This window comes from Hirundo rustica, chromosome 7, assembly GCF_015227805.2.
Source record: "Hirundo rustica isolate bHirRus1 chromosome 7, bHirRus1.pri.v3, whole genome shotgun sequence".
NCBI classification, from domain to species: Eukaryota; Metazoa; Chordata; class Aves; order Passeriformes; family Hirundinidae; genus Hirundo; species Hirundo rustica.
In genome coordinates this window covers 13,227,140-13,252,445 of record NC_053456.1, presented here as the reverse complement: position 1 = coordinate 13,252,445, position 25,306 = coordinate 13,227,140, and the positions used below count along the sequence as shown (strand labels likewise).

At 39.9% G+C, this 25,306-nt stretch overlaps 1 protein-coding gene across 1 annotated transcript in view; it reads right to left on the bottom strand.

The window, feature by feature from the left end:
* Positions 1-25,306, bottom strand: part of CNTNAP5 (contactin associated protein family member 5) — a 270,985-nt gene that overhangs the window by 18,931 nt on the left and 226,748 nt on the right. The window contains exons 15-19 of the mRNA XM_040068846.2: positions 23,947-24,074; positions 23,562-23,732; positions 21,309-21,527; positions 15,237-15,476; positions 13,711-13,935 (exon numbers count right to left, since the gene is read on the bottom strand). Of these exons, the coding sequence (XP_039924780.1) occupies positions 13,711-13,935; positions 15,237-15,476; positions 21,309-21,527; positions 23,562-23,732; positions 23,947-24,074 (983 nt within the window). The remainder of the gene's footprint in view (positions 1-13,710; positions 13,936-15,236; positions 15,477-21,308; positions 21,528-23,561; positions 23,733-23,946; positions 24,075-25,306) is intronic.

The following is a 25,306-nucleotide window of genomic DNA, read 5'->3' as shown; positions in this document are numbered from 1 at the left end:
AAACGTTTTACAAAATTCAGTATATCCCAGATGAACACTGACACTCTCTGGGATTTGTAGCATAGAATAATAGCTTCCAAAATCAAGAAGGAAAATGAGAATGAACTACTAGGATGAAGGCTTTTTAGCTGATTGAGAGGTCTGCTGGATCAGGAGAAATTTTAAAGTCAAAATAGAAAAAAAGCAATAAAAGGCATTTAAATTCTCACACACAGCTATGGACATTAGAGGGGAACATCAAGGTCAGTAAAAACTGTTAAATTATTCAGTGTGATATTATAGGTCCCAATTCAGCTGCCCCAAATCATAATGCACAGCTCCCAGCCCCCATTGCACAGTGAGGGCAGTGAGGTGCTGTCTATCACCATGACTGTCACACTCAAAGGTTCAAACCTAAATCACAATCACGTTATCTGGTGCTGAACGAAAGATGCATCAACAGGGATTAACAGTGTAAACATCTTAGAAATACTTTAGAAATACATGAGAAAAGAAGCCCAAGTACAAAGGAAGTTCTTCAGATTTGCTCTGGAGGGTGGGAGAGCTGATAAAAAATAGAAAGGTTGACTGACCCTACACACTACAGCCAAGATGGCCACACAGAGTAAGCTGAAACTAAAATATGCTAGTCTAACAGACTGGTCCAAACTAAAAATCAGGTCTCAGCAGAAGCACTTTATAGGCTGCCTCTTACCTGGAGCCTTTGAAAGATGAACAGAAAATGGAACAGGGCCTGGGTGTGGTCTGTGACCTTAGTTTGTAAATGTAAAAAAAAAAACTTCTCTGCTTTTTTTGAAGGCTATGAACACACATGCATACGAAATTATAATTTATATAATTATATACTCTATGCAGGTGATCAACAATAACAACATCTGTGTTCAAAGGGAGCCAGCATGACATGCAGCCTATCCAGGGATTTACTCATTGGCTTTGTCAGGAAAGCACTGATTTTAAACCAGAAACCATCTGCTCCATTTTTTGGGAGACAATGGAGTAGGCTCTTGGCATCCATTAAGCACAGATCTTACTTTCTAAAGTGGTGCAATTTCACCTTAAATCATGTAAAGAGATTGGTGAATGGCATTTTACCTTGTCAAATTGCTTTGAGTTCCAGTGGCAACTTTTTTTATGGACAGCTGCTCTTCAAAACTATTGAATTCAAGTTGGACTTTTGCCTGGGGCCAAATTTGCATTAATATAAACCAGAAGTAGGTGGGCTCATCTTTCGAGGTGTTTTGAATTTTCACCATTGTAGATGAGAACTTGCCTTGCATCAATACTAAAACTGCTGTGTTCAAATTACAGAATAATTTTCCTGGAAGATTAAATTGCCATTTTATTACTTGACAAGCAAAATAAATGGATTGGTAATTAGGATTATTATTAAGAATTTTATTTTGTCCTCTGAATTTTGATTATCTGGTCCACTGACTTTCTCCATCACATCAGCCCAGTGTCAGTAACTGCAAATGGAAATCAGTGCATAAACCAGCTCTGTTCTCCCTATTCTCTATTTTGCATCACTTTTGCCTCACAAGAGGGGTTCACACTAATCATGAGCAGTGCAATTTCTGTCAGTCTTGCTGTTGTCAATCCTGTCATCCTCTTTTCAGCTCTCCATGTCTAAGCATGCACACCTGGAGCGTCATAATGCTCAAGCAATGCACAACCAGTTGTGTCCCTTCTCTAATGTACGCTGAATTGCTTGGAGCAATTGTTACTAAATCAATAAGGGAGCGAGAGAAAGGAAAAGAAAGATATACTTCTTTTGGCCTTGGCTGGAAAATTTTAGCGGGCACATTAGCCCAGCAGTAAGAGTAGATTCACACATGATTATTGTAGTTATCCATCCCCTTCAGCTTTGAATCCTGCCTCTGGAGCAGCCTGAGAGGGGGGCAGGCTTAGCTTAGCCACAGAGTTACCGAGCACAGCATGGCCTCTTTTCAGCACTTCCCGAGGAAATGATTCCACGTGGGCTGCCACGCTGCTGGATGAGACCACCACCAGTGTCAAAGCTGGCTCGCTGCACATCGCTGTGGTCTTCAGTCCGCAACCTGCAACACTATAATCCATCAGTTGTAGGGCTGAGTGACATTTCCCCAGTGATATCAAACAGCTAAGAGCCATTTGAACAGGATTCTTGGGGGTTCCCTTGTGCAGAGGGACGTCCTGGGAAACAGAGACTAAAGGGCAGTATTTATGCCATTCCATGCTGGAGACTGTGTCTGAGGTGGCTTTTCTGAAACAAGACATTCCCAGGACACTCTTTCAATGATGATGGAGGCCAGCACTTGTACCTGCTAGAAGAACACTAATGATCAGTGTCAGCATAACCAACCTCCAGGCAGCTACAGAAACAGCATGGTGCCTTCAAACTGCTTCTTTTTTTTTCTGAGGATAAGCTGCTGTAGCAGCTCTTTATATCTAGTGCTAATAAGGATACAAAACTGGTTAGAGATTTCAAAGTGCTCAGTCTGAAGAAAAAAAAAAAAATATTCCCAGACTGCACAGTGTGAAGAAATAGCTTGGTCATGGTGTTACATATTCTATGTCCCAAACCTGTGCTGATTGAACATGTCAACAGGGGAGCTGCCTTTCTTTTATCTGCGTCTACAGCAGTGCCTGCGTGGAATGTCAGAAACAATCTGTTGGCTTTGTGGCCTATGCCCACCAACTTTACATTCATCCTGGACTGCCAAAGCTTGTGCTGAAAATCAAACAGTCATTTTTAAATCATCATCTAGAAAAGGGAAAATGTTACACAATGCACAGTACCTCAGGAGAACACTCCCTTTTCTGAAAGACCTCAGCCAGTGCTAGGCATTTGGCAAAAAGATTAAAGCAGCTTTGCAGAAAAGGAAAATGGGTCTCAGGAATTTGGTCTGTAAATCCATCACTCTTAAGCCAAATTCTTGCCACACATGTCATCAGGACCACAGGTCTTGTGTCATTTCATCTTGAAGGACCGAACAGCAAGGAAGGGAAAGACATCCACTGGAGTCTGGGACTTCTCTGCAGGACCTTTATTTATGGAAACTGGTTTTAAATGAGCCCAAATTGAGCCCAACGACTCTCACCAACTTCAACAGCACTTTTTAATGACTTAAACTGGCTGGAGCAGCTGGTGAGACATCTTGCTTTGCTCAGAGAAGCTGAGGTTAATTCAGGGAACACATGTGGGTGGCACATGTAGAATGAACAAATTTATCACCATTGTGTAACATCAGTTACACATTTAAACCAGGGCAGCTGACAACTCTGATACGGGGAAAATGCGTATGCATGAAATAGTGAAACAATGCATTAAACAAAAGGGCATTGGACTACCCCTGCATGTCTTATTGTCTCAGTCACCCAGAAAAAATGTTTAGGAGTAACAGAGCTTCTTATAGCTGTCTCAAATCAACAGTCACCCTTGTTGGACTGCTAGAGTTTAACTACACTACCACATACACCCTCCAGACTCACCCAAGCTATAGCTGAAAGAAAATAATTAAGGAAAGCACACATTAAACAAAGGATGGAATATATTAGTGAGGCTACTGATGTTGCTATTATGAAAAAAAAATTAAATTATTTAGCTCAAAAGCCATTTGCAGCTCGTGAGGTATAAATGTTTGTTCATTACTGATTGCAGAACAACACATGACACTTTTCAGTCATCTCTACCACAAAATATATCTCTAGGAACTTGCATGTTTTCAGTGTGGCAGTGTCCCTCTTCATAGCCTAGATATTTAAAAATGAAGCACCATTTTCTCAGTTAGGAGCAGCTGGCTTAGAAACATGTTCCTTAATTAGCAGCTTCTCCCCAGGGATATTTACTCAGTAAATTTACTCTCCACTGGAAGTGCTGCTGGTGATTTTAAGAACAGAGCCCATCTCTTCAGTGTCCAGTGGCATTTAAATAAGAAAGTACTTCCATTTTTTTAGGGGGTGACTCTTGCTATTTGTTTTTCACAGAAGAAACAAAGAAAAACTGTTGAACATGTTTGCTTATATCACTACTCAGCAATTACATTTGCTTAGACATTACTGTTTCATAGGGTTTAAAAGAAAAATCCACCACTCAATTTTTTGCGGTCTCTTCCTGTAATAAAAAAAATAATAATAAATAGGAGGTTATTTGAATGCTTCTCACTCAATGCTTGAGACCTTCAGGACTCAAGGAACATACTCAGGCCAAAAAAAAAAAAAAAAAAAAAGAAAAGAAAAAAGAAAAGAAAAAAGAAAAAAAGAAAAACAACACTTTCTCATATAATTGCATTTCTTCAACTTAGAAAAAAACACACACAGCAAAAGGAGCCTATCTGGAGGCCCATGACCTCAGTTCACTCTACAATCCTGCTAGACAGCTGGACCCAGATTGAGATTGTCACTTAAACATCAATAAATGTAGCTGGTTCCCTTTACGTGACTGAGAAATGTGTTTAACCTTCACAGACTTCTCATTCCTACCAGCTGCTAGTTGGCTGAACACAGACTGACCAGCAATTAACAAGGAATGGGCAGATGCTTCTTGCTTCAAAGGTAGAAAATGTAGCAAAATCTAAAAAATGACCCAGAGGATCACAGTCAGAGAGCTCACAATGCGCATACTGAGTGGCCTAAACACAGAAGTTATTCCAGTGATTTTAAGGAGACCACTTATCTAAACAAAACAGCTCGTGTACGTGGCTGTGTCTAAAATGGGAACAGGGCTAACCCATGGATGTGGGAAAATAATAAATACAGTCTCTCAGTTCAGCTCATGGGTAAGCATACACAGCAGTGCTTTTATGTACCCTGGAGGCAATACACAGAGCACTGCCACAGTTTGGGGTCTACCAGCTTGATGGCTGCTAAAAAATCATCTTCTTTCTTTATGCCACAGTTTATCCATTGGTAAAATACATGAATATTGATCCATTGGAAAATTACATGAAACCCCCAAGGGAGGAGAAATTTAAAAGCCCCACTATTAGTCATTATCATTATCTCTACATTCCTAGGTATTTCTTTTCGGCCAAGAAGTGTTTACTGTTTCTTCTAAAGCAATGCAACATTAACTATCTTTTTTTTCCCTGAAGGTGACTGAATATAAAGATGAGGAAGAGAACTGAGGGTTTCCGTTGCAGTTAAATCTCCCTGAAAGCATCTGCTTTCTGATGGTAAGATTTATGCTAGTAAATTTTAAACCAAACCCTTTCTACAGATCCTTTGAAATTTTAAAACCCTTTCACTTTAAGACCCTTCATTAACAAAGGCTATCACAGAATCAGAGAATCATAAAGATCACCTAGTTCCAACTTCCCTGCCATGGAGAGGGACCTGGGAAGGGACACCTTTCATTAGACCAGGTTGCTCAAAGTCCTTTCCAATCTGGTCCTGTACACTTCCAGGGCTGGGTATCCAAAACTTCTCTGGCCAATTCATCTCGTCCTCAGCACCCTCACAGTGAATTTCTTCCTAACACCAAATCTAAACATGGTTTCTTTCAGTTTGAAGCCATCCTCCCTTGCCCCACCATTCCACTCCTGCAAACGCTCCTCTCCAGCTTTCTTGTAGTCCGCCTCTAAGTACTGCAAGGGCTCTAAGTCTGCTCAGAGCCTTCTCTTCTCCATGCTGAACCCCAGCTCTCTCAGCCTGTCTTTACATGAAAGATACTTCAGCCATCTGATCATTTTTGTAGCCCTCCTCTGGACTTGCTCCAACAAGACCATGTCCTTCTTCTGCTGGGAGCCCAGAGCTGCTCAGGTGCTCCACGTGGGATCCCACTACAGTGGAGTAGAGAGGGAGAATCCCCTCCCTCAACCTGCTGGCCACACTGCTTTGGATGCAGGGACCATGCAGGGTCTGGCTGGCTTTCCAGCTTGTGATATCACACTGCCAGGTCATGTTGAGCTTCTCATTAACCAACACTCCCAATGCTTCCTCAGGGCTGGCCTCAACCCATTCTACACCCAGCCTGCACGTGTGCTTGGGATTGCTCGTAATCATGTTCAGGACCTGGAACTTCACCCTTGTTCAACTTCATGACAGGAAGCGTCTGTGTCATACTCTTGGACCCAATACTCATATCTCTGCTCAAATCTCCCTTTCTCTCTTTAAACACACACTGGATGCCAATAATCTGACAATCAGACATCTAACACGCCCTAGGGTTAACTGACCTTTGTATGAAGAAGAATCTTGCCAGGCTTCCATCTCCCTCTATACATTTTACTTAAGACGCGCAGAGCAGCCAGGATGGCAGGAAGAGTTTTTGTTCTTTACCCAGTGAATGGAATATAAAGTATCATCCCATGAATTTTATTTCAAAAGGTCAACCTTGCTTTGCAAATTACACACCATCATTAACACTATGTGACCACGTCTCAGGAAAAAAAGACAGACCTGTTGTTTTGATACCCTGAGAAAGTCATCCCAACCTGCCCTCACAGAGATTCTGGCTCACAGTTTCCATTTTCCCTAATATCTTTTAACCATTATTCTTTCCATTTTAGCAGTACAGATGCCTGTTCAAGCAAGTACTTGTTTCATGCTGACCTAACAAATAGCCATTATGTTCAGCAATGAGAACACAGAAAAAAAGATGGTATGAACAGGAAAAAAAGAAGCAATTTGAGCACTGCATGATGCCTGAGCAGGAGAGAGAGCAATAATCTTTCAGACAAAACTAGTGAAAAGTAATCATATGCCTCTAAGACCTCCTTCTCATTCTTAACTCATAATAAAGGCAGCACAGAACTTTGTTCATTAATGGCTTTCTGAGGTTAATAATGCTTGTTTGTGTTGAGCTCTAGAGAAACTGCCTGGCTGGCCAGGAATCTCTGGGAAATTTCTGCTCCTCCGACCAACTAGTCCTTCTAAGGATTGCCTATTTCATGGGTTATGCCAGTCTCTGTGAATGGAGAAGTCAGATCCTTTAGTGAGTGACCTCCTGATTATAGAAACCTTTCAAGGGTGATATGTGAGTTTGGAATTAGCTGCAGCCACTGGGATACAAAAAACTGACTCATGTTCTTAAGTCATCTAATGGGAAAAAATTAGAGGAAGACTGAGTAATTTATCTGGTAAAAATCCTTTTGCAAGAACCATATAATGGTAGCATTGTAATGACTTTTCTCTAGTCAAATATATGCTAATACACATAAAATTCCAGTGATTTGTCTTCAAATGCATACTTTCATGATTTTTCACAGAACCATGGAGGCTGAGGTTGTAAGGGATCTCTGGGGACATGATATCCATCCTATCCCACTAAAGCTGACCTTTCAAGTCAGCTGCCGAGGGCCATAGCTGGAAGGTATTGAAAAGCTGTCAACATAGCTTTTGAGTACCTTCAAGGATGGAGACTTCACAATTCTCTAGGCATGATGTGGCAGTACTCAGTCACCCTCACACTGAAGTCTTGTTTTGGTTTGTGTCCATTGCCTTTTGAGTGGCCTGGCAATGACATCTTCCAGTTCTCTCAGCACTTCTGCGTACATCCCACCAGGGCCCGTGGATTTATTTATGTGTGCCCAGTTTGCCTAATGCCCACCTCCTGATCTGATCCTCTTTCACCAACTGTACATCTACCACGCTCCAGACTTTCCCCCCTGCAGTTTCTGAAGGCCACTCTCGCTTGTAAAAATGAGGACATAAACACCCAATTTCACCAAGAAAGGCAAGAAGGAAGAAATCACCTTTTCATGATGCTGATAAGGTAATTGATATGCTGTGAGAAAAACGAATATGTTAATACCACATACAAGACAGAGGAGAATTCTTTGGATCTAGACTCAGTCTTCCAAGTATTAGGCTCTCTGTCGTGTAAAAACAGCTACACTGCTCCAAGTGTAGCTCCACTTAACCCAATGGTTCTGCTAGACCACAGTGCTTAGTACACAGCTCAGTCTGTCCACAACACAGATAATCCTAAATCAAAAGTAACTGAAAATCAACACCTATCAATTTTCAAGACTAAAGCTTTCAATAAAAGGAGTTCTGAAATACCCTTCTTTCAGAAATACTGAAGAGCATATATATACATATACACACAACCACACATATCTATGGAGCATCTATTCAGACGGGACCCTCTGCCCTTCCTTTCATTCTTTTCAGGACAGTTCCAGGGAAATCCAACCATAAAAACGGCTTATCAGCTGTAAAATCTGAACTAGGAACTCAAGTCTTCTGGGAGACAAACACCTCCTATAAGCAAATGGGAACACAGGTTTTCTTCCCACCTGATTATCTGCAGCCAGTGGTCTGGAGTTTTATGCCAGACAGCAGTAAGTTCAAAGTCAGTCTGCATATAGCCAGAGCACAGATCAATTATTCAGCCTGTTCAACCTTTCCTGCTCTACGTAATCCAATTACAGTTCCCTTGTTTTCCCTTGTGGGTCTCCAGAACATCTATTGGCCCTCCAGTATGGCAAAATAATCTTCATGAGTACAAACATGTCCATGAATTCTGCTAATGAGACAGATCTTTCAGTTCTCTCCTCTTGGAAAGCAGAGACAGAGATCTGCCAGAGTCCTTGGCTGAATGTTATGGCACCTTCTTCTTTCAAGTTAGTTTTGCACACTCAGGAATTTAAAGTGCCATATGCTAACACAAACATGATAAAATTGGGTTTGGATGCCAAATCCACCTCTTTCCTCAAATACTTTTTAGTACTGGATTTGAAGTGAAAACTCTAATCAGCATTCCTATTTTCTGTGAAGAGTGCTTACAAGAGAGAAACACCTAAGTGACCAGTGTGATTTCTAACAACAGAAGTTTCTCTCTTTAGATAAATAAGCTGACAGATCTCCTGCCACCTCAACCCTGCCTACTCATGGTACCAAAGCCAGCTTCTCATTTAAGTCAACTGGGGAATTTCTTTTCTATTCATCATCACTGATCAAACTGTCTCTGGTCCCTCACTCAGTAAATAACATAAGATTTCTGGGGCCAACTGCAACAGTTGCTTGCAATTATATTTAGAGGACGTATCGGCTATCTGCCACATAATGGCTGTGAACCAGAGCTAGACTGGGAACAATCCTCAGTCACTCACAGTTGCCTGTCTCCTCCACAAAGCTGTCTTCTACACTTCCCAACATAACTTTCTTTCCTGATTTGTTAAAAGTAACGATACCTAAACCCTGTCACCATTTCCCACTTCAGTCATGTAAAATGTGCAGGTTGTTCAATGCCTGCTGCAAGTCTGTAAGGCACCAGGTGTTCTCAAAAGAGAAGACAATTGAATGAGTAATAGAGTAGTTGAGAGGGTCTTTCTGAAGCAGTTGGTTAATGTCCCAAAACTAAGACAGAAGAAAGGAAGGAAAGTACATAAGGAAAAAGAACCAGAAGAATCACCCTCCGGAAATCCATCCAAGTCCTATTTCCCCTGTTTTAGTTTTGACCTATTAAACTTCAGAGTGTACAGTGTGAACAGGATCAAAAGATTCCTTGCCTGAAAGACTGAACTGGATTTTTTGCATCTCTTTTCCACTGAGTGAGAAAAGCTTTGCTTGTTGGAGATGCAGTTCGACATACTTGAAGGCAAAAACAAGGAGAATTTACATGCTTTCATTAGAAAGATTGTTTTTGACTTAGAGAAAGGAGGAGATTGCAGTAGATAATGAGTTTATAGGTAAAAATTCATCAGTAGCTTCTCACTGACAATATTTGCCTCTTTTTTTAAGTGTTAACAGCTTACCTCTGTTACACATTGTGATTTCATTTCCTATTCACTTCAAATACCAGCTGATTTAAAGACTTTATAGGTCAGAGAAGTGGAGCTGATATAAGTCTGTAATTAATACTGTATGCTGAGTATCAGAGACCTAAGAATTACTTAAGATGTTTTCATCTGTACTGCTGTTTTTAACTATGCCTTTTTCTTTGTATTTAATCTTTCCCATGCAAAATCAGTCTTGCTTTCCAAGAGAACTGGAGACCACAGCTCAGTGTGATGGCAATACATGCTGGAAAGATGGAAAAAAAGGACTCAAATTGTTTAACTTCTTATGAGAGTAGATAATAAATACAGATAATTTTTCCATCACTCCAGCATAGCTTGAGATTCTACCTCTCTTCTTTGATGCTAGCCATCTGCTTCTTTTCTAGATGAGGAATCATATTCTTTCCATGGAGAAAGCCAAGAAAACTAAGAATCAAAGACTTGTGAAAATATTTTCTAGACAATACATTTAATCATATTCATATCCCATTTGATTATTTGCAGGGAGGTAGGAAAAATTAAGAAAGGAGAAATAAAGTTTATTTCAATATTCTTTCTTTTAACATTTTTCTCTCCCATCACTTTAGGGAGCAAGGCAAAGATAATATTTCAAAGGTACTGGTAACTTTGAAATTGTGTAATTGCAAAAATGTACAGTGAAAAGCTAGCTTGAGAAAAAAAAAAACCAAACAACTCTTTTCTTGGTAATATCTTCCCATGATATGGATAATTTCTGTAAATTGACACACTGAGAAGACTAATTAGAGATGTTTACCCATTTTCTGCAGCTTAGTAACAGGCACTATAATTTGAAATTTCTACAGAAAGAGATATTAAAAAGGCCAGTCATTACAGCACTGCTAATCTCTTGGATGTGGGACCAATAGGACTACATGATCTTTACATGCACACCCACCTATACATGTGTGCATGTGTATGTATATATACACACAGCCATCTATAAGCAATATGTACACATATATATGTAGCTGTAATTTAAAAGTTCATGGAAGATTGGAGAGGAAAGGAAGACGCTCTTATATGCGTACAGTTTTCAAATCACACTTAAGACTTCAAGGCATCAGTATGAACTAATGGAGGAAAAAACACCCAAGTCTTCTTTAAAACCATCAGCTTTTGAAACCTTATCTGTAAACTTCCAGGACATGAGCCCTTTGATCAGAGGTAAGAACAAACTCTGTGGTATGGAATATGTTATATAGGTGGGAACTGCTTCTAGAAGTGTTTCATATATATATATATTTTTTTTTTTTAAATCAATTGGTTTTAGGAAATATTTCACACCTGAAAGAATTAGACCATAGCTGCCTATACAACTTTGCTTTCATATAAACCCTTTTAGTATAACCTATGAATAATCCTTGCAAACAGTTTCACTTCTTTAATGTCAGATATTTAATACGAGAAGTCAGAAGCAGGAAAAACATTCTTCTCATAATTAATTTTATTAACTAATAATTTGCCTAGCTATTTTGTGGATAATAGAAAAGAGGAATAACAGACCACGTGAGTAGTAGCTCACCCAGTTACAAAAGGTGAAGCATTAAATTACACATATTCGGTTCCAACATATTTTTTTTAACAAGTGGAAAAGGGGCTTGGGATTATGGGAAGGAGTATTACTGCTCACCTCCTAAGTGAGAATGCCCATTCCCATTTCTCCAGGAGCCTAACCTTTATTTAACCAATCAACTATCCAGCAGGGACCTGCTTACGTCCTACTATACACTGTGAAACTCAGCAAGATTCCTTGAAAGTGAGCCAGTAAGAGAGAAGGAATCACACTCACTTTTAATGCTACAAAGGACATTGATATTCATAGTCCAGTAACTTTATGGCAAGCATAAACCTCTCGGAGGAAGAAAGAGTAACATATCTGAACACTATTTTCATTGGAATAATTTCAATTCCACAAGACTAAAAAGTAAAAGGATATGAAATCTAATGAATGATTCCATTTGGGACAAAAGGCAGAGAATATACATGACTGAAATGACTGTCTTGTAAAAATGTCACAGAAGCATGCACTGAGTAATCCTGAAGGAGACTTTCAGGAGTTAACAAAGGTCAGCTAGTTATCTTAATCGCTCTCTGCATAGAGTGCTACACTTTATAGTCCAGAGTTTTGGAGCCTGACATCTCACCAACCCTCTAAACAACTGTTACCACTATATTACAAGTGAATAAAAAGAGGTGCAGATCTGAGAAAAACACCATTGTTTGTATTGACTGACTGTGCCAAGACCTTCTCCACCTGATTTCCACGTGTACTGAGAGTGCCTGTCTCCATCCAAGTCAAAGCCAAAATCTGCAGACGCTGCAGCTGACAAAATGAAAGGTCATTTTCATTTTCTTAAGCACTGCTGAGCTGCTGCAGAACATCCTCTTGTCTTGATCCCAGCCCCTTCCCCAAGCACTATTAGAGACCCCCTTCTAGAGCTCCACAATTATAGGTCGCTTATAGTGTGTTCCATCAATAAAAGTCATTTGACTCACGTTTCTCAGGTCATTTCAGACTACTCTGGCAGCAATAAAGGTGATTTAAATGGATATTACATTGTGATTAACTTTAGGGATATTTCCAGTTGCCTGAGTGGCATCAAGAGACCTGAGTGTAACTGAGAAGCAGACTCCAAGGTTTTACCTCAGCAGGGGCTCACCTCCATCACCCTGGAGCGACACACTAGAATATTCATACATCTGAAAATCATAAACACTTGTGTACAGGAGCAAATTAGAGATAGAAATCTGTGACTGGACAGGAGAGGGTTAGGGTCACCTCAGCAGTCCCACCTCCCTGCTGAAGCTTCACTTGCAGTAGGTCCATTCAGGCAGTTACTATTCCAGTTGCCTCTCCCAAGGATTAGGATGCCAATCCACTATGCAATGCCAGCCTCAATGCTATCCACATGACACAACCAAGAAACGACTGAAAACTCCATATCGAGAACAAAACCTTTTTTTTTTAAACCAAACCAAACCAACCAACCAAACAAACAACAAAAACAACTTTCTGTGGTTTCATTTGGTGTTATTTGAAATCTTAGTTATTTTGGAATTTTTAAGGCTTCAGAGTGGTCTGGCTTATTTGGTCCAATCTACACATTCAACCACATTACACTAACTTCCTATTGTTCTGCCACAGGCTACTGACTCATCAATCAGCTTACTCATCACTTCCAGTGCTCCAGTGCCTAATAACTTTTTAAAAATTCAGATTTCCCCATTCATCTAGGATGATGTTTGTCTGGAGTGAGTTTTCTGAAAGCACTGCAAGGACTCAGGAGCCAGAGTTTTACTCAGAAGACAAAGATCTATGCCCCTAAAATCTTCATGCATTTTCAAGAAGTACCCACATCAAGTATCTTTAAACAGGAAATGGATTTACACCTCATGTTTTGGTCAATTAACTTAGAAAATTTTGACATATTCTGGCTTTAATATTCAGACAAAATGGCCTTATCCCATTGAAACAATGCAGTGAGAAATAGTTCATGTGCCAAGACAGAAGGCAAAGGATAAAATTATACAATATTTCTGCACCAAGCGCTCTTGTACATACATGGTATTTCTCATTCCCTTATCTTGTTGGCCTAATGGATCTCACTATGGAATAATCTTGCCAAATGGAAGTCAATGCACATTTTAAGCTCCAGCAACATGATTACTCAAAGACTGATGCAAGTGTAGCACTGAATGCCAAATAAAGGGATATAAACAAGAGTGATGGCTATTTCCTGAACTGAACACCATGAACCTGATAAAGTTAAAGATGCAGAAATGAACTTAAATCAGTGCAGAATTCTGTACTCCTCTCCCACAAAAAAAAAAAAAAAAAAAAAACCAAACAAAAAAAAAACCAAAAAAAAAAAAAAACCAAACAAAAAACAAACAAACAAACAAACAAACAAACCCCACAAAAATAAACCAGAAACTTCACAGAGTTACACTGGTCTCCCTTGGGTAGCAAATCAAGACTACTTACCATTCTTGGAGAGAATCACAGCCAAATATTCATGAAAGTAAGTGTTGATGTACAGCAGAAGGCTTGGAGTGTGCGCTGTGAGAAAGCTGAAAGCAATATTCTCCTTGGACACAACAGCATCCACATAAATGGCAGAGCTTGAGGTGCTTGCATTCTTCGTGACAGGATAAGGCTCTTGGAAAGTATAGGTGACAGAAGTGCTGGCTTCAAATAATGCAGAAACCTCTGAAAGCATATATAAACAAAAGGGATTACTTCAGCTACTGCATTTTCAGATCTCCCAGGGAGGAATGGACAAGAACTAACCACCTCAGAAGCAGAACACTGCAAAACACCTTTGATTCAGCTGTAATCACCCTTCCTTCACTTGTGTAAGAGTGTGTTCTTCCTTGCACATTGTTTGTCTGGCACAGAGAAAAGCAGTGTATGGAGACATAAATTCTACTATTTCAGAATTCCACAAGGTGGAACGGCCCAAATGTCCATCAGCCAAAAAAAATGCTTTGTTCACCATCTTCTAACAGTGTCACGTAAGGCAATATTCTCTGTCTTGCCCCCACAATAGAATTGTTCTTTCCATTCTCCTTTTAAAAGAAATTATTATGAAAGCAACACATTGACCAAAGAGAGACAGTAAGGGAAGCTGTCTTTGGGAGCATCAAATGAAGAGAAATATCTGCTTGTGCATCCTCAGATACTTAGAACTCATGCTTCTGTTTTCATCAAACAACTAAGCCAATTTACACCAGCAGATGATGCAGCCCCCTTTGCAAACCTGTCTCATTTGTGAGGTGGGGGACAGCCACGGAAATTAAAAATTCACACTGAACCTTGCTGTTACTGAGCAGTGATTTTGTTAGTTCCAAAAAGCATGTTCTCTAAATTAGCTGTTCCATATTTGCCCTGCTTTTTTTTTTTGGTGTTGACAGCATCTACTGTAAGCCACCAAAAAGGTTCAGTGAGGACACATTCACCAAAGACTGAACCATGCAAATCAGTTTTCTCCTGAACGCTTCATGCCTATTTTAAAAATTTCTTAATGTTTGGATGGGTTGTCGCAGGAGTGGAAAAAAGAAAACCTATAAAAAGACTACCTCTTTTTGTCACATCAGTGATCTAAAACTTTGTGAAGAAAAGCCTTAAGGATTTGTTACGGTGAACAAAATAATGAGATTGAAAAAACAAGCACCCTAAACATTCAGACATGGTCAAACACCTGTTACAAAAAATCTCAGCCCTATTTCCTAATGTCTGGGGATAGTTACATGTAATGGAATACAGAAATCATAGTAGGATATAGTGGTAAACTTTCTTAGTACATTTTAATTTCTGAGGCCAATACAGAAGTCAACAAAAGGAGGTGTTAAAGTCTGCTTAAGATAAACATTTAGGAACACTGAAGGGAAAGCTCATAATAGAACATCTTGAAATGTGGGGGGCACCTAGGTGACATGGGTGAAATAGTGCTGTAATTCAGAGTAACTGCACAAACCACTGAAGTCCTGGGATCAAAGCTTGCTGCCTACCTTCCTTGCAGAAAGGTCCTTCATAGGCTGAGTTGGTACAGTCACAGAAATAACCATTATACTTTTCCACACATTTTCCTCCATTATGGCACAGGTTCCCATAACTGCTGCAATGTCCTGGGCACCCAGGTTTAACACCAGGTGTCATTTTAGCTCTCTCCTCGAGGTCAAGTTTCTGTCCATTTAAATGCAGGGATCGAATACAGCCCAAAAAGCCCTTCTGTCTGGAAGCTGTTCCTCCTGAGAAAGAGAGAAAAATGGACATGCACTCACTGGTGAGTCTGCACAGTAATCAAAGCCATGAAGTTCAATCCTGAGGTACAAACATGAATCCAAAAATTAAAAAAAAAAAATAAGTATTATACATCAATGTATACAATGGGAAAAGATGACAGATGGACAGCCCTGGAAACTAAAGGTGTTTATTTTTATGAAAGAACTAGAAATCTGTATGTTCCACTTTCTTTTTGTCATTATTCTCTTTTTTGGCTTATCTACTGCCCTGTCTAGCATTGAAACCACAAATTCATTTAGGAGAAAGATTAGCTTCTTTATCTTATGTCTGCATATCACCAAATACATGAGAAAACCACACTAAAAATGTTGGGGTTTTGTTGTTTTTTCCTGTTTGTTGCCTTAGTACCAACAAGACCCTAATCCCACCAGCAGGAGCGTTACATGTGCTGATGAGTCCAGATAGCAGGGATGAATCGTGTTCAGGACCAGGCCTGCTGGCTGAAGGGAAATGACTTGAGTCTGAAGTTATGCATGACTGCCCAGCCTGGTGTTGCATGTTGTAGGCCTGAAATATGAGTTTAGTTCACAGATGTGTTATTTATTACAATGGTTGAACATTAATTGCATTTCTTCCCGAAGACCAGACCTGTATGCAAGAGGGCAGTTCTGTCTCTAGAAGCTAACTAGCTCCATACCTGTCAAGTGAAACTGCTAACAGTGTTACAGTGAAGGCACTTTTCCATAAGAGGTAATCTCTGAGAATGATAATAATGATGATTATTGAAGTTCTCTTTGAAAATATAACCATTTTTCTTATCATATGCCCTTTTTTTTTTTTTTTTTTTTTTTTTGACAGTTGCCAATGTTTTGCTTTTGAAGATACTGCAATTTTGATTGCTGTTAGGAAATCTAATTCTGGTTCAGGAGTTATCAGCATTTGCAGACTCTTAAAAGCTAGCTTTATTGGTGATTCTCCTGCAAAAGTAGTATGAAAGAAGTTATTATTCTTCTGTAGAAGTTGTCTCTTTTTCATAGTGTACGACTTAAGAAATTACATCGCTTGATAAGCCCTAGCAGAAGAGCATTTGTTTTTTTCTATAAATTAATTAAAGCAAGACTTCTGCAAACTGAAGAGAATGCAGCAACAGTCTGAAAAGACCTGGTGTTCTAATACGCTATTCTGTCATACTTTTCTTTCTGTAACACTAATAGCAGAAATACTGGATGTGAATTAAAGTAATTAAACTATAGACATTATGCATGAGACATGTTTATTTCATGCTCCTTTTATGATGCCTTTTCAGAGAAATAAATATTTTCAAGTTCCTCTTTAGCCAGTTACTTTTTTCAGGTGAGCAAATGCTAGCTCACTTATTTTAAAGGACCTCTGAGGACAAGAATAAGGCTTTCTGCATTTGCTACACTGCACACACAATCCTTTTGTTTGAAGATTTTGTCCCAAAACAAAACAAAACATACCATACCATACAGATTTTGTAGTAAAGTCCATGCAAGTAGAAATGGGATTTCTCCCTTTAAGGCTACTGGTTACTCTTTCTTTCTTTTGCATTGGAGGCCACTACAATTATAAGGATGAATGACAGTTTCCTTGCCTCTTCCCTGCACACACACAAAAATCCCAGCTGGAACATATAAAAAATGAGTAAAAACTATTGCTAACTGTTCTATGGATGTCATGTTTATTGCACTACTCATATTCTTATTGCTCTCTAAAGCACTTCAGAAAACCATGAAAAGTTTCTCACTCCTCTCCTCTTCTATTTTCTGGAGAGTGTAGAGCTTAACACAGACCAGCTATAAGATCCTAGACTCACACAGCATTGATTAGAAAAATCTATTGCTTATTTGGACAGTTTTCTTCTATTGACTAGACCTAACCTTCATACACATTACTGCAAAGCACAGGAAAAACTGAAAACAAACACACAAAACTCTTTCCCAAATTAGGCTTTGCAGTTTCTTCCAACTCTAACAGGAGCCTGGTGGACTAGAGACTTTAATGGATGAGATCTAAATATTTTATTAAGGAAAAGAGATTTTAGGATAAGCCTAAGGACCGTGAACACCAAGGTTAAGGGTGCACATTGCAGAGTGGAGGTGACAGTCAAATGAGCCAAGCTGTTTTCAGCGAGGTGTTTATGCAGCTGAATTTTTGTGAGGAGCCTTCGGGAAAGGAAGAGAGAGTCTGAGAGGAGGGGACAAGAAGCTCACAACTGAGCACTCACAGCATAGCTTGGTGACAGAATTGGCTAAATAATTAACATTCTAGCAATGAGTTGGGGATTTGTTTAAAAAAAACAGAACAAAAAAACAAAGGATTTTTTGTCAGTAGAAACTGGATTAGGGAGGCTGAAAAGAAGTATTAGGAGCATTTGTATAACTGATACAAAGAAAAGGAAAGGGCAGAGAAGTATAGGAATCATAATCAGGAGTAGGAGAACTTGCTATGATGTTCCTCAGTCACACTTTTTAGTCTCAAGCTGAAAGATCCACAAAGCATACAGGATACACAAAGAGTTAGGCATTAATTCCTTCTCTTGGCTTCCAAAATATTCCAAGGCGTCTACAAATGCTTTTAAAACCAACAGCAGTAAATAAACTCATTCTTTTCCTATCGTTCCTTCTCTCTGTCTCCAGAGAAAGTTTCTTAGAAGTTGACTTTCTCTGGGTTATGTTGCCTGTGGACTGTCTAAAACAGAGCAGATTCACTCAAGGATTCATTTCCTGCTTACTTCCTCCCAAGACAAAACCAGGAACCCAAACACATAGCTTTGCTAATTTTCTTGAAGTACCAAACAGAATAAAAACTTCTGACCAAAGCTTTGTAAGTCAGATTAATTTCTCAGGATTTTGCTTCTCTGATGTTACCAGTCTGAGTTCAAGTCCTATCCTCATAGTGGTCTGGGAGGACATTTTTTCCCATCCCCATGATGGAGTCTTATGCTCATGCCTTCACCAGTAGGTAAGACAGGGCTTCATCTCAGACTACACCACAAGAGGAGACAATGACAAAACTACTCCAGGACCACAGGGAGAGCTGCACTATACACAACCACGTCACACATACTGAGTGCTGAAAACGACTGTCCATTGAAAGGAATAGCTTGTGCCTGCCCCTTCTGAGTAAGTAATTTGCTGAACTGGCTTGTTACTGGACAGTTTGGTGCAGCTGATGTTACTTAGCCTTCACATTTGTTTTGAGTTTGCTCCTTCTACTGTATTTTTTTCAAATTTACAGAAGAAATCCAGCCAGGTGCAAAGATATCCATTGCTCTGACAGCATTATAATGCAGCCAGAAGAAGTTAGATACCCAAAACCCACTAAAAGAAAGTGAGCAATGGTTTTCTAACTCCTTTCTAACTGCATTAAAATTCAAGCTTGTTTGAGTGTAGTGGCAATGCAAAGTCATTTTTCTCTTCCACTTCACAGACACACAGAGCTATCTCCAAAGCCTGCCACACACAGTCATTAAGGCTGGAAACCCCTTAATCACTGTCAGTATGCAGAACACTGCAGAGACAAACATGTTGTGGATTATAGGGGGAATAGGGAATAATGTGCTGCTGCTTCTTTCCTTTTTACAATGGCATTTATACATTTATTTTTCAGATGGGTTAAACCTCTCTCTGCATGGCTGAGCTATTAAATCAGTAGCTTTTTATTACGAGATTCAAATGAGACTTTCATAGAGACAAACTATATCACATCTGTGTATTGCTGGACTTCTGCCACCTTTCCCTGGAGCATTCGGGGACAAATAGTGCCAGAATCAGGAGGCTGCCCAGGTTTCCAACTCTTCTGACAGCTCCCAGGAAAACTTAGCAACTCACAGATAATTTTGGCCTTTCATATGGCAGAGTTAAGACCTGAAAAAGCATTCCCAAAGTCATTTGTTTTCCTGTCCCTTTTGTTCATGGTTCAGTAAAAGTGTGGATGGACAACAGAATGCAACATATTTATTGCACAGTGAGGAACTTTTCACCTTTTGGCTGAAATAAATACCTATATCCTAGAGTTTTCTGTAAACACTCACTACAATCAGAGTACAATCAGTTGGAAGTCCCTGCTGGAATCAGCTGTTACAACACGTTCCTTAAAGCATAGCTATGTTCAGATGAGGTACTAATTCACTTCTCCACTAAAACCAATGGGACTTTTTTGGCAGAGCTGCTCCCCATCCACTCAACCCCCAGCTCGTGGAGATGCTGATGCTGTCCTACAGCAGGTGCAGGGCTTTGTATTTGTCTTCGCTCACATGGGCTCCTGTTGGCACATTGCTCTGGTGAGGTCCTTAACTACCATGGATTTTCATGCCACAATTCATCAATTATGTCACTTTAAAAACACCATGAAATTCACACAGGTAACCTGTTTATTTTGCTGAGGCTGAGCAGCAAGATTACAGACAGATACTGCTTTTCAGAGGCGAGATGGTAAGCAGTTGATATATACGATATATCTTATAGATGACCTATAGATGATAAACTTATGATATTTAGTCCTTCAGAAAGAAACAACCAAAAAATTGCAAAGTCTATTCAAATAGACACTAAATCTCTTATTTTCCTAACTGGAAACAGTATGTTGGCTGATGTTTCTAAGGTGCCTGGCAGCCCAAGCATGCTGCCTCCAAGCCTGGCTTCCCACAGAACTCATTCTGAGGATCAACGTAGTATTTCAAGAATGAGTGATTAGCAGAATTCTTCACAGAAAAGAGAAACTTTGCACTGTGACTTAAGCCTCCCTTCTGTGAGTTCTCCTCTCCAGCTGAGTCTAACAGAGATCATTTTAGGTATAAATCAACAGCTGTGTGGGAAGGACTCCTGACATTGATGCAGCCATATCTATTTATTAACAGATTAATTCTTTATGTTCAGAGCCCAGCAATTACTGCACATATACACAATAAAAAGCTCAAATGAATACCCCAAGAGCTACTTAAATATATGGGTATGAATACTGAAGTAAATGTTATTAAAATGCATTGACAGATAGAGGTTTGCTACAGCATTTCAGCTAAGTAAAAAAAAATTCCATTTTAAGGAAGGAAATCAGAAGTTACCTGAATGACCCTGCGTAAGAACAGTTACATCCCACTTCATCACTGAGCAGATTACTCAGAAAGACAGCATTTGAATATAGAAAAGAGAGAATTCCCTTCAAAATCCATTATCATATTATCACACACAAACTAGTCCCAATCCAAGTTTCTTGTGTGAGGGCAGTAAGTAAACAAAATACATGCAGAGATTTTTCTTTCCTCTTTTAATTTCCTTTTATCTTCTTTGAAAAATCACTTTCAGATAAAACACCTGTATTGCACTGACTGTGTTCATACTTCTCTCACTCATGGACTCTCTAGCCAAATAAAGGTTTTGATAGGCATGCTTGAAGAAACAGACTTTGAAGACCATTGTTTTTTCAGGCTTTGCCCCAGAACCTCGTATGACAAATTTTTGACTTTCACAATGTGCCTAAAGAGAGAGGTCACATTTTTTAAAGCATTTTACACAGCCAGTGCTGCATAAGAAGAAAGGTCATCAACTCTTTGGCAATAAATACATTTCAAGAGTTTGACCCTAAAAATACCATCAAGTATAACATGGTTAAACTAGGCTTTGTGCTTTGAGCGTAAAGAGAGTCGTTTGGGTTTCCTTCATGTTGCTTATGCAGAAGTAGAAGAAAGGAGAAACAGTAGAAGAAGAGAAAGCAAAATCCAGCCACCACATGCAAGCTCAATGTTGAGGTAAGAGCATTCATCACCAAAATACAGAAAATACTGTTATCTACAGGAATCCTTGGATTGTCCCTACCTACAAATAACTGGCTGTTGAGCTGCAGGCGGAAGTGTCCCTCAGCAGGGGCCTCCAGGACCTTCTTGGGGAGGTTGTCCACCTGCAGAGAGGTTTGCTTGAGGTTCCTCTCTGCCCGGACGTAATGCCACTGGTTGTCATTCAGGGGTGTGGGAGACTGCACAGTGGCTTCTGTGGGGCCATTCCCAACATCTATGGAGAAGGTGATCTCCTTAGGGGCTGGAATAGATAAACAGATGTGAAGAAGAAGTGAAGGTCTGAATTAAATCATGGTTTTGACATCAAGAAATCTTATATAAATATAGGGTCCATTAACTTTTATGTCAGCAAATAGTACAGGATCATTTACTTCCCATCTCCTACACAGCAGCTTATAGATCAATTTAAGCCTGCAGCCTCACTGTTTGATCTCTGCTGTGATTAGGCTTGGCTGCAGGTACCCATCTTTTTTGTTATGAAAGTCACAGTGCTCTGGAACTGGCACTTCCCTCTTTGAAGTAAAAGTGCCAAATGCTGCACAAAAGTCACACAATGGTCCCAAAAGATTTTGGACAAATAATGCTAAGATGGGATAAAGGATGAAGATTTTTCCAACTAGATCCTTCAAAAGGCAGGTAATTAACCATTACATAACTTGGCTGCATGTGGTACAAGACAATCCTACAAGCATTTGTTTGCCTAAATTTGACCCAAGATGCATGAAAAAGTAGTGAAAATCCTTAATGAGTGATCCTAAACTAAAGTTGCATATGTAACACACAACTAGTAATAATCCGGCTCTTAGAAACAGTAAAACAGTTGAAAACCAAAAGCCATATAAAGGAGTCCACCTGACTCTGCTGGAAGCCCAAAAGGGGCTGGAACTTTTTAACATTCTTGCTACTGATCATCTTCCTCTTCCTAAAATGCTAAATGCACCACGAAGACCAAGAACCAGGTCCACACGTCACACAGTCAGGAGGTTGTGGACTGAAAATTCCTAAAAACCTTGTTATTTCAAGCCCCCAAAATTGTGGAAGCTGCTTCTTAGATAGTTAAGAGAGGAAATGCTCCATAGGGATAGACAAAGATCTATTTTGAGCCCCTGCATCTGCTAAAAAGTTGTTTCCCTTTGAAGCAGCTGCTCCACGGAGCTTCCTTGATACAAGGCCTTTAGGCTGCAAATTCCATCTGGCAGCAAGAAGCAAAAACAACAAACCACTGACGACAAACCTAAATCTAAAAGATTTTTTCCCAAACTTTTAAATAACTCATTTCTCTAGGAGTACAGACGTAACACACACCCAGAAGCTTTCATTGAACAATCCTCTTACTGTACAGTATTTGTTATATTTGATGCCATTTTTACTTCTGTATCCCTGAGAACAAAATGCACTACCCTAAAGTACAACCAAATTGGACCTTGATGTGCAATTAACAGTAAATCACACCTCATTACCTTGTGATAATCCACCATGACATTTACCACTGGTTTAATGAATCGAAGGGCCTTGGGGCCCTGTTTTATTAAATTTTATTTTGGGGTTATTATAAGCATATTATCAAATGCATGGCACTGAATTTGTTTTCCCTAAGCTTGACAGAATTTGGAATACACATGTTATATTTCATGTCAAAGCCTCTGTACTCTTTTGCCACTAATAAATATTTGAAGTCATCAGTACAGGAGTGAGGCAAAACCTCACTAATTAAATTCCCTGCTATATTCCTGATACACTGAGTAGCAGTTACACTGCACTCACTAAATAGATTTTGAAGTATTCAAGATCCATTACAACTGTGACTAACTTATCTTTTATTAGTGTCCTGTCCTTCCTAAACTCTCACCTCATAGCTGTAGTGTACACACTGAATTCCTCTGAAACACTAGGGCTGCATCAGGCTGGGTATTACTGATATGGAAATAAAAGTAACCATCAGAATGGTTGCATTAAATTTTTCAACTTTCAACTATAAGCAGCCTATAGGTACATCTAACCAGTAGTTTTTTATCTAAAGAGCAAAAAATTAGGTATCAGCGTTGAAAAAATAAATTCATATTCTTGTTTGTTTAAGAAAGATAAATCTACACAAGATTAAGTGTAATGATCAAGTCTACACAGGGAAACTCTGACAGAAGAGTCTTTATGTCTCTCTCTTATCATCTCCAGGCACCTCCAACCATCTGAAGACAGCAGAAAATATGTCCTTCCCAGTTCTCTGCATGTGTCAAATTGGGCAAAAATACCAAGACTTCTGAGCAGTGAAACTTACAGCTTATTTCAATTCGTATGAAGTCTTTCATCCCTAGGTTTTCCAAGAATACCCCGGACACGGCGGTAGTTTTGAAGAAGAAGGAGATGTCCGCACTGACCTCGGCGTGGAGCGTGGGGAAGTGCAGGTAGGAGGCCTCCGTGTTGAAGGAAGCAGCATTCCAGAACTGCCCTGCAAACACAACCCCCTTCTCTATAGTTAATTGGCACAGGACAGCAGCTGCAAGCTGCATGTGGAAAGGCACCTTTTATCAGGGAAATTGTTGGGGTTTTTTCTGTTTTTTTTTTTTTTTTTTTTTTTTTTTTTTTTTTAAAGACAACAACAATAACAGCAGCAAAAAAGGAACATTCGGTACCTATGGAAATGGAGAAGAGCTAGTACTCACTGTCGCCATAGCAACGCAAAGGGCCGATTTTCCAAGCAGCCTCAGAATTTGATCTGTTTGTGTCAGTGATCACAATCTGAGTTACAGGCAAATGGTCTTTGAAAGCAAGGAGGCCGGTATCATTTGTCCTGGATTTTAATACATAAACAGAAAGAGACAGATTAATCGCAGACAAACCCCCCTGCATTCCTCATGCAAGACAATATTAGAAAGATGCTTACTTAAAGATCTTTTGCAGAATTACCTGGAAGAATTATGACAAGTACACACTGTTTAAGATAAATACGTTCCCATGTACGCTCAATGCTCATATGCAATACTGACCACTGAAGACACCATTTGGATACGTGGTACTGGCTGGGATGGGCTCTAAATCTGCTTCAGCTGCGCAGAACAACTGTGAAGCTGAGGAAGAGCACTGCCGTGCTGACTAATGGGCATTAATGTAATCTGGGCTCTACTGGGTTTCCTCAGCAGGATGTATTTGCTGTGGATGAGGTCTAAGTCCAAGTCTGCATTTCTGTAGGGCTAGGTGGAGACAGATAAGGGTGTTTTATGATGGCTTTATGCTTTACCCGAGCAGGAAGAGGACAGGCAATGCCTGATCCAGCACACTGTTCGCAAGGGGAAGCCAGACAATTACTGATCCAGCTTCAAGATGGCTGAGACACAACTGACCCTGCACACTGCAAGAACAGCTGAATGGGCAGAGTGAGCTGGACTGAATCAATCCTTTGCATTGCACGCCAGGGGACATTTTGGTTTGGCAGCTGAAATACTCAAGGTGGATTTACTGCATTGTCAAACTTCTCATGTTTGTTTAGCTGGGCTTGTTCTTCAGCTGCTACTAACTTACACATGGCTGCTAGAAAGGAAAAGAAAGATTGATTCTTAAAGGATAATTTCTTTATTTTAATTCAGAGTCAGCTGGACAAAAAGTTGTCCTCAAAATGCAGCGTGATGTTTCGTGGCAGGTCTTTAAGCTGACCGAGTGGCTTTGGCTCTGGCAGGGTACACAGATATGCATTCATCCCACTGCATTTCATGAACCCAGCTGAGTCTCTCAGGCACCAACCCTGACCTTACCAGTGCAGAACTGCCCTTCTGAGCTCTCTCTCTATCGATTGATAATAGAGAGGTGAGTGCTCCTGAATCTCATCTCCACAGTGATGTGTTTTTTCTTCTCCTTTTCTCAAGGTTAAGGTTTGCTGTACACCTGAGCCAAAAAGCCTGACAGAGCATGCTTCATGGAACCAAATCTCAATAGTTTTGGAGAAAGGATCTCTATCCCTGCAGAGCCCAGCACGGTCTGGACTCAACTCACCTGTCTGCTCATAGGTGAAAGACTACATCCTGCTTA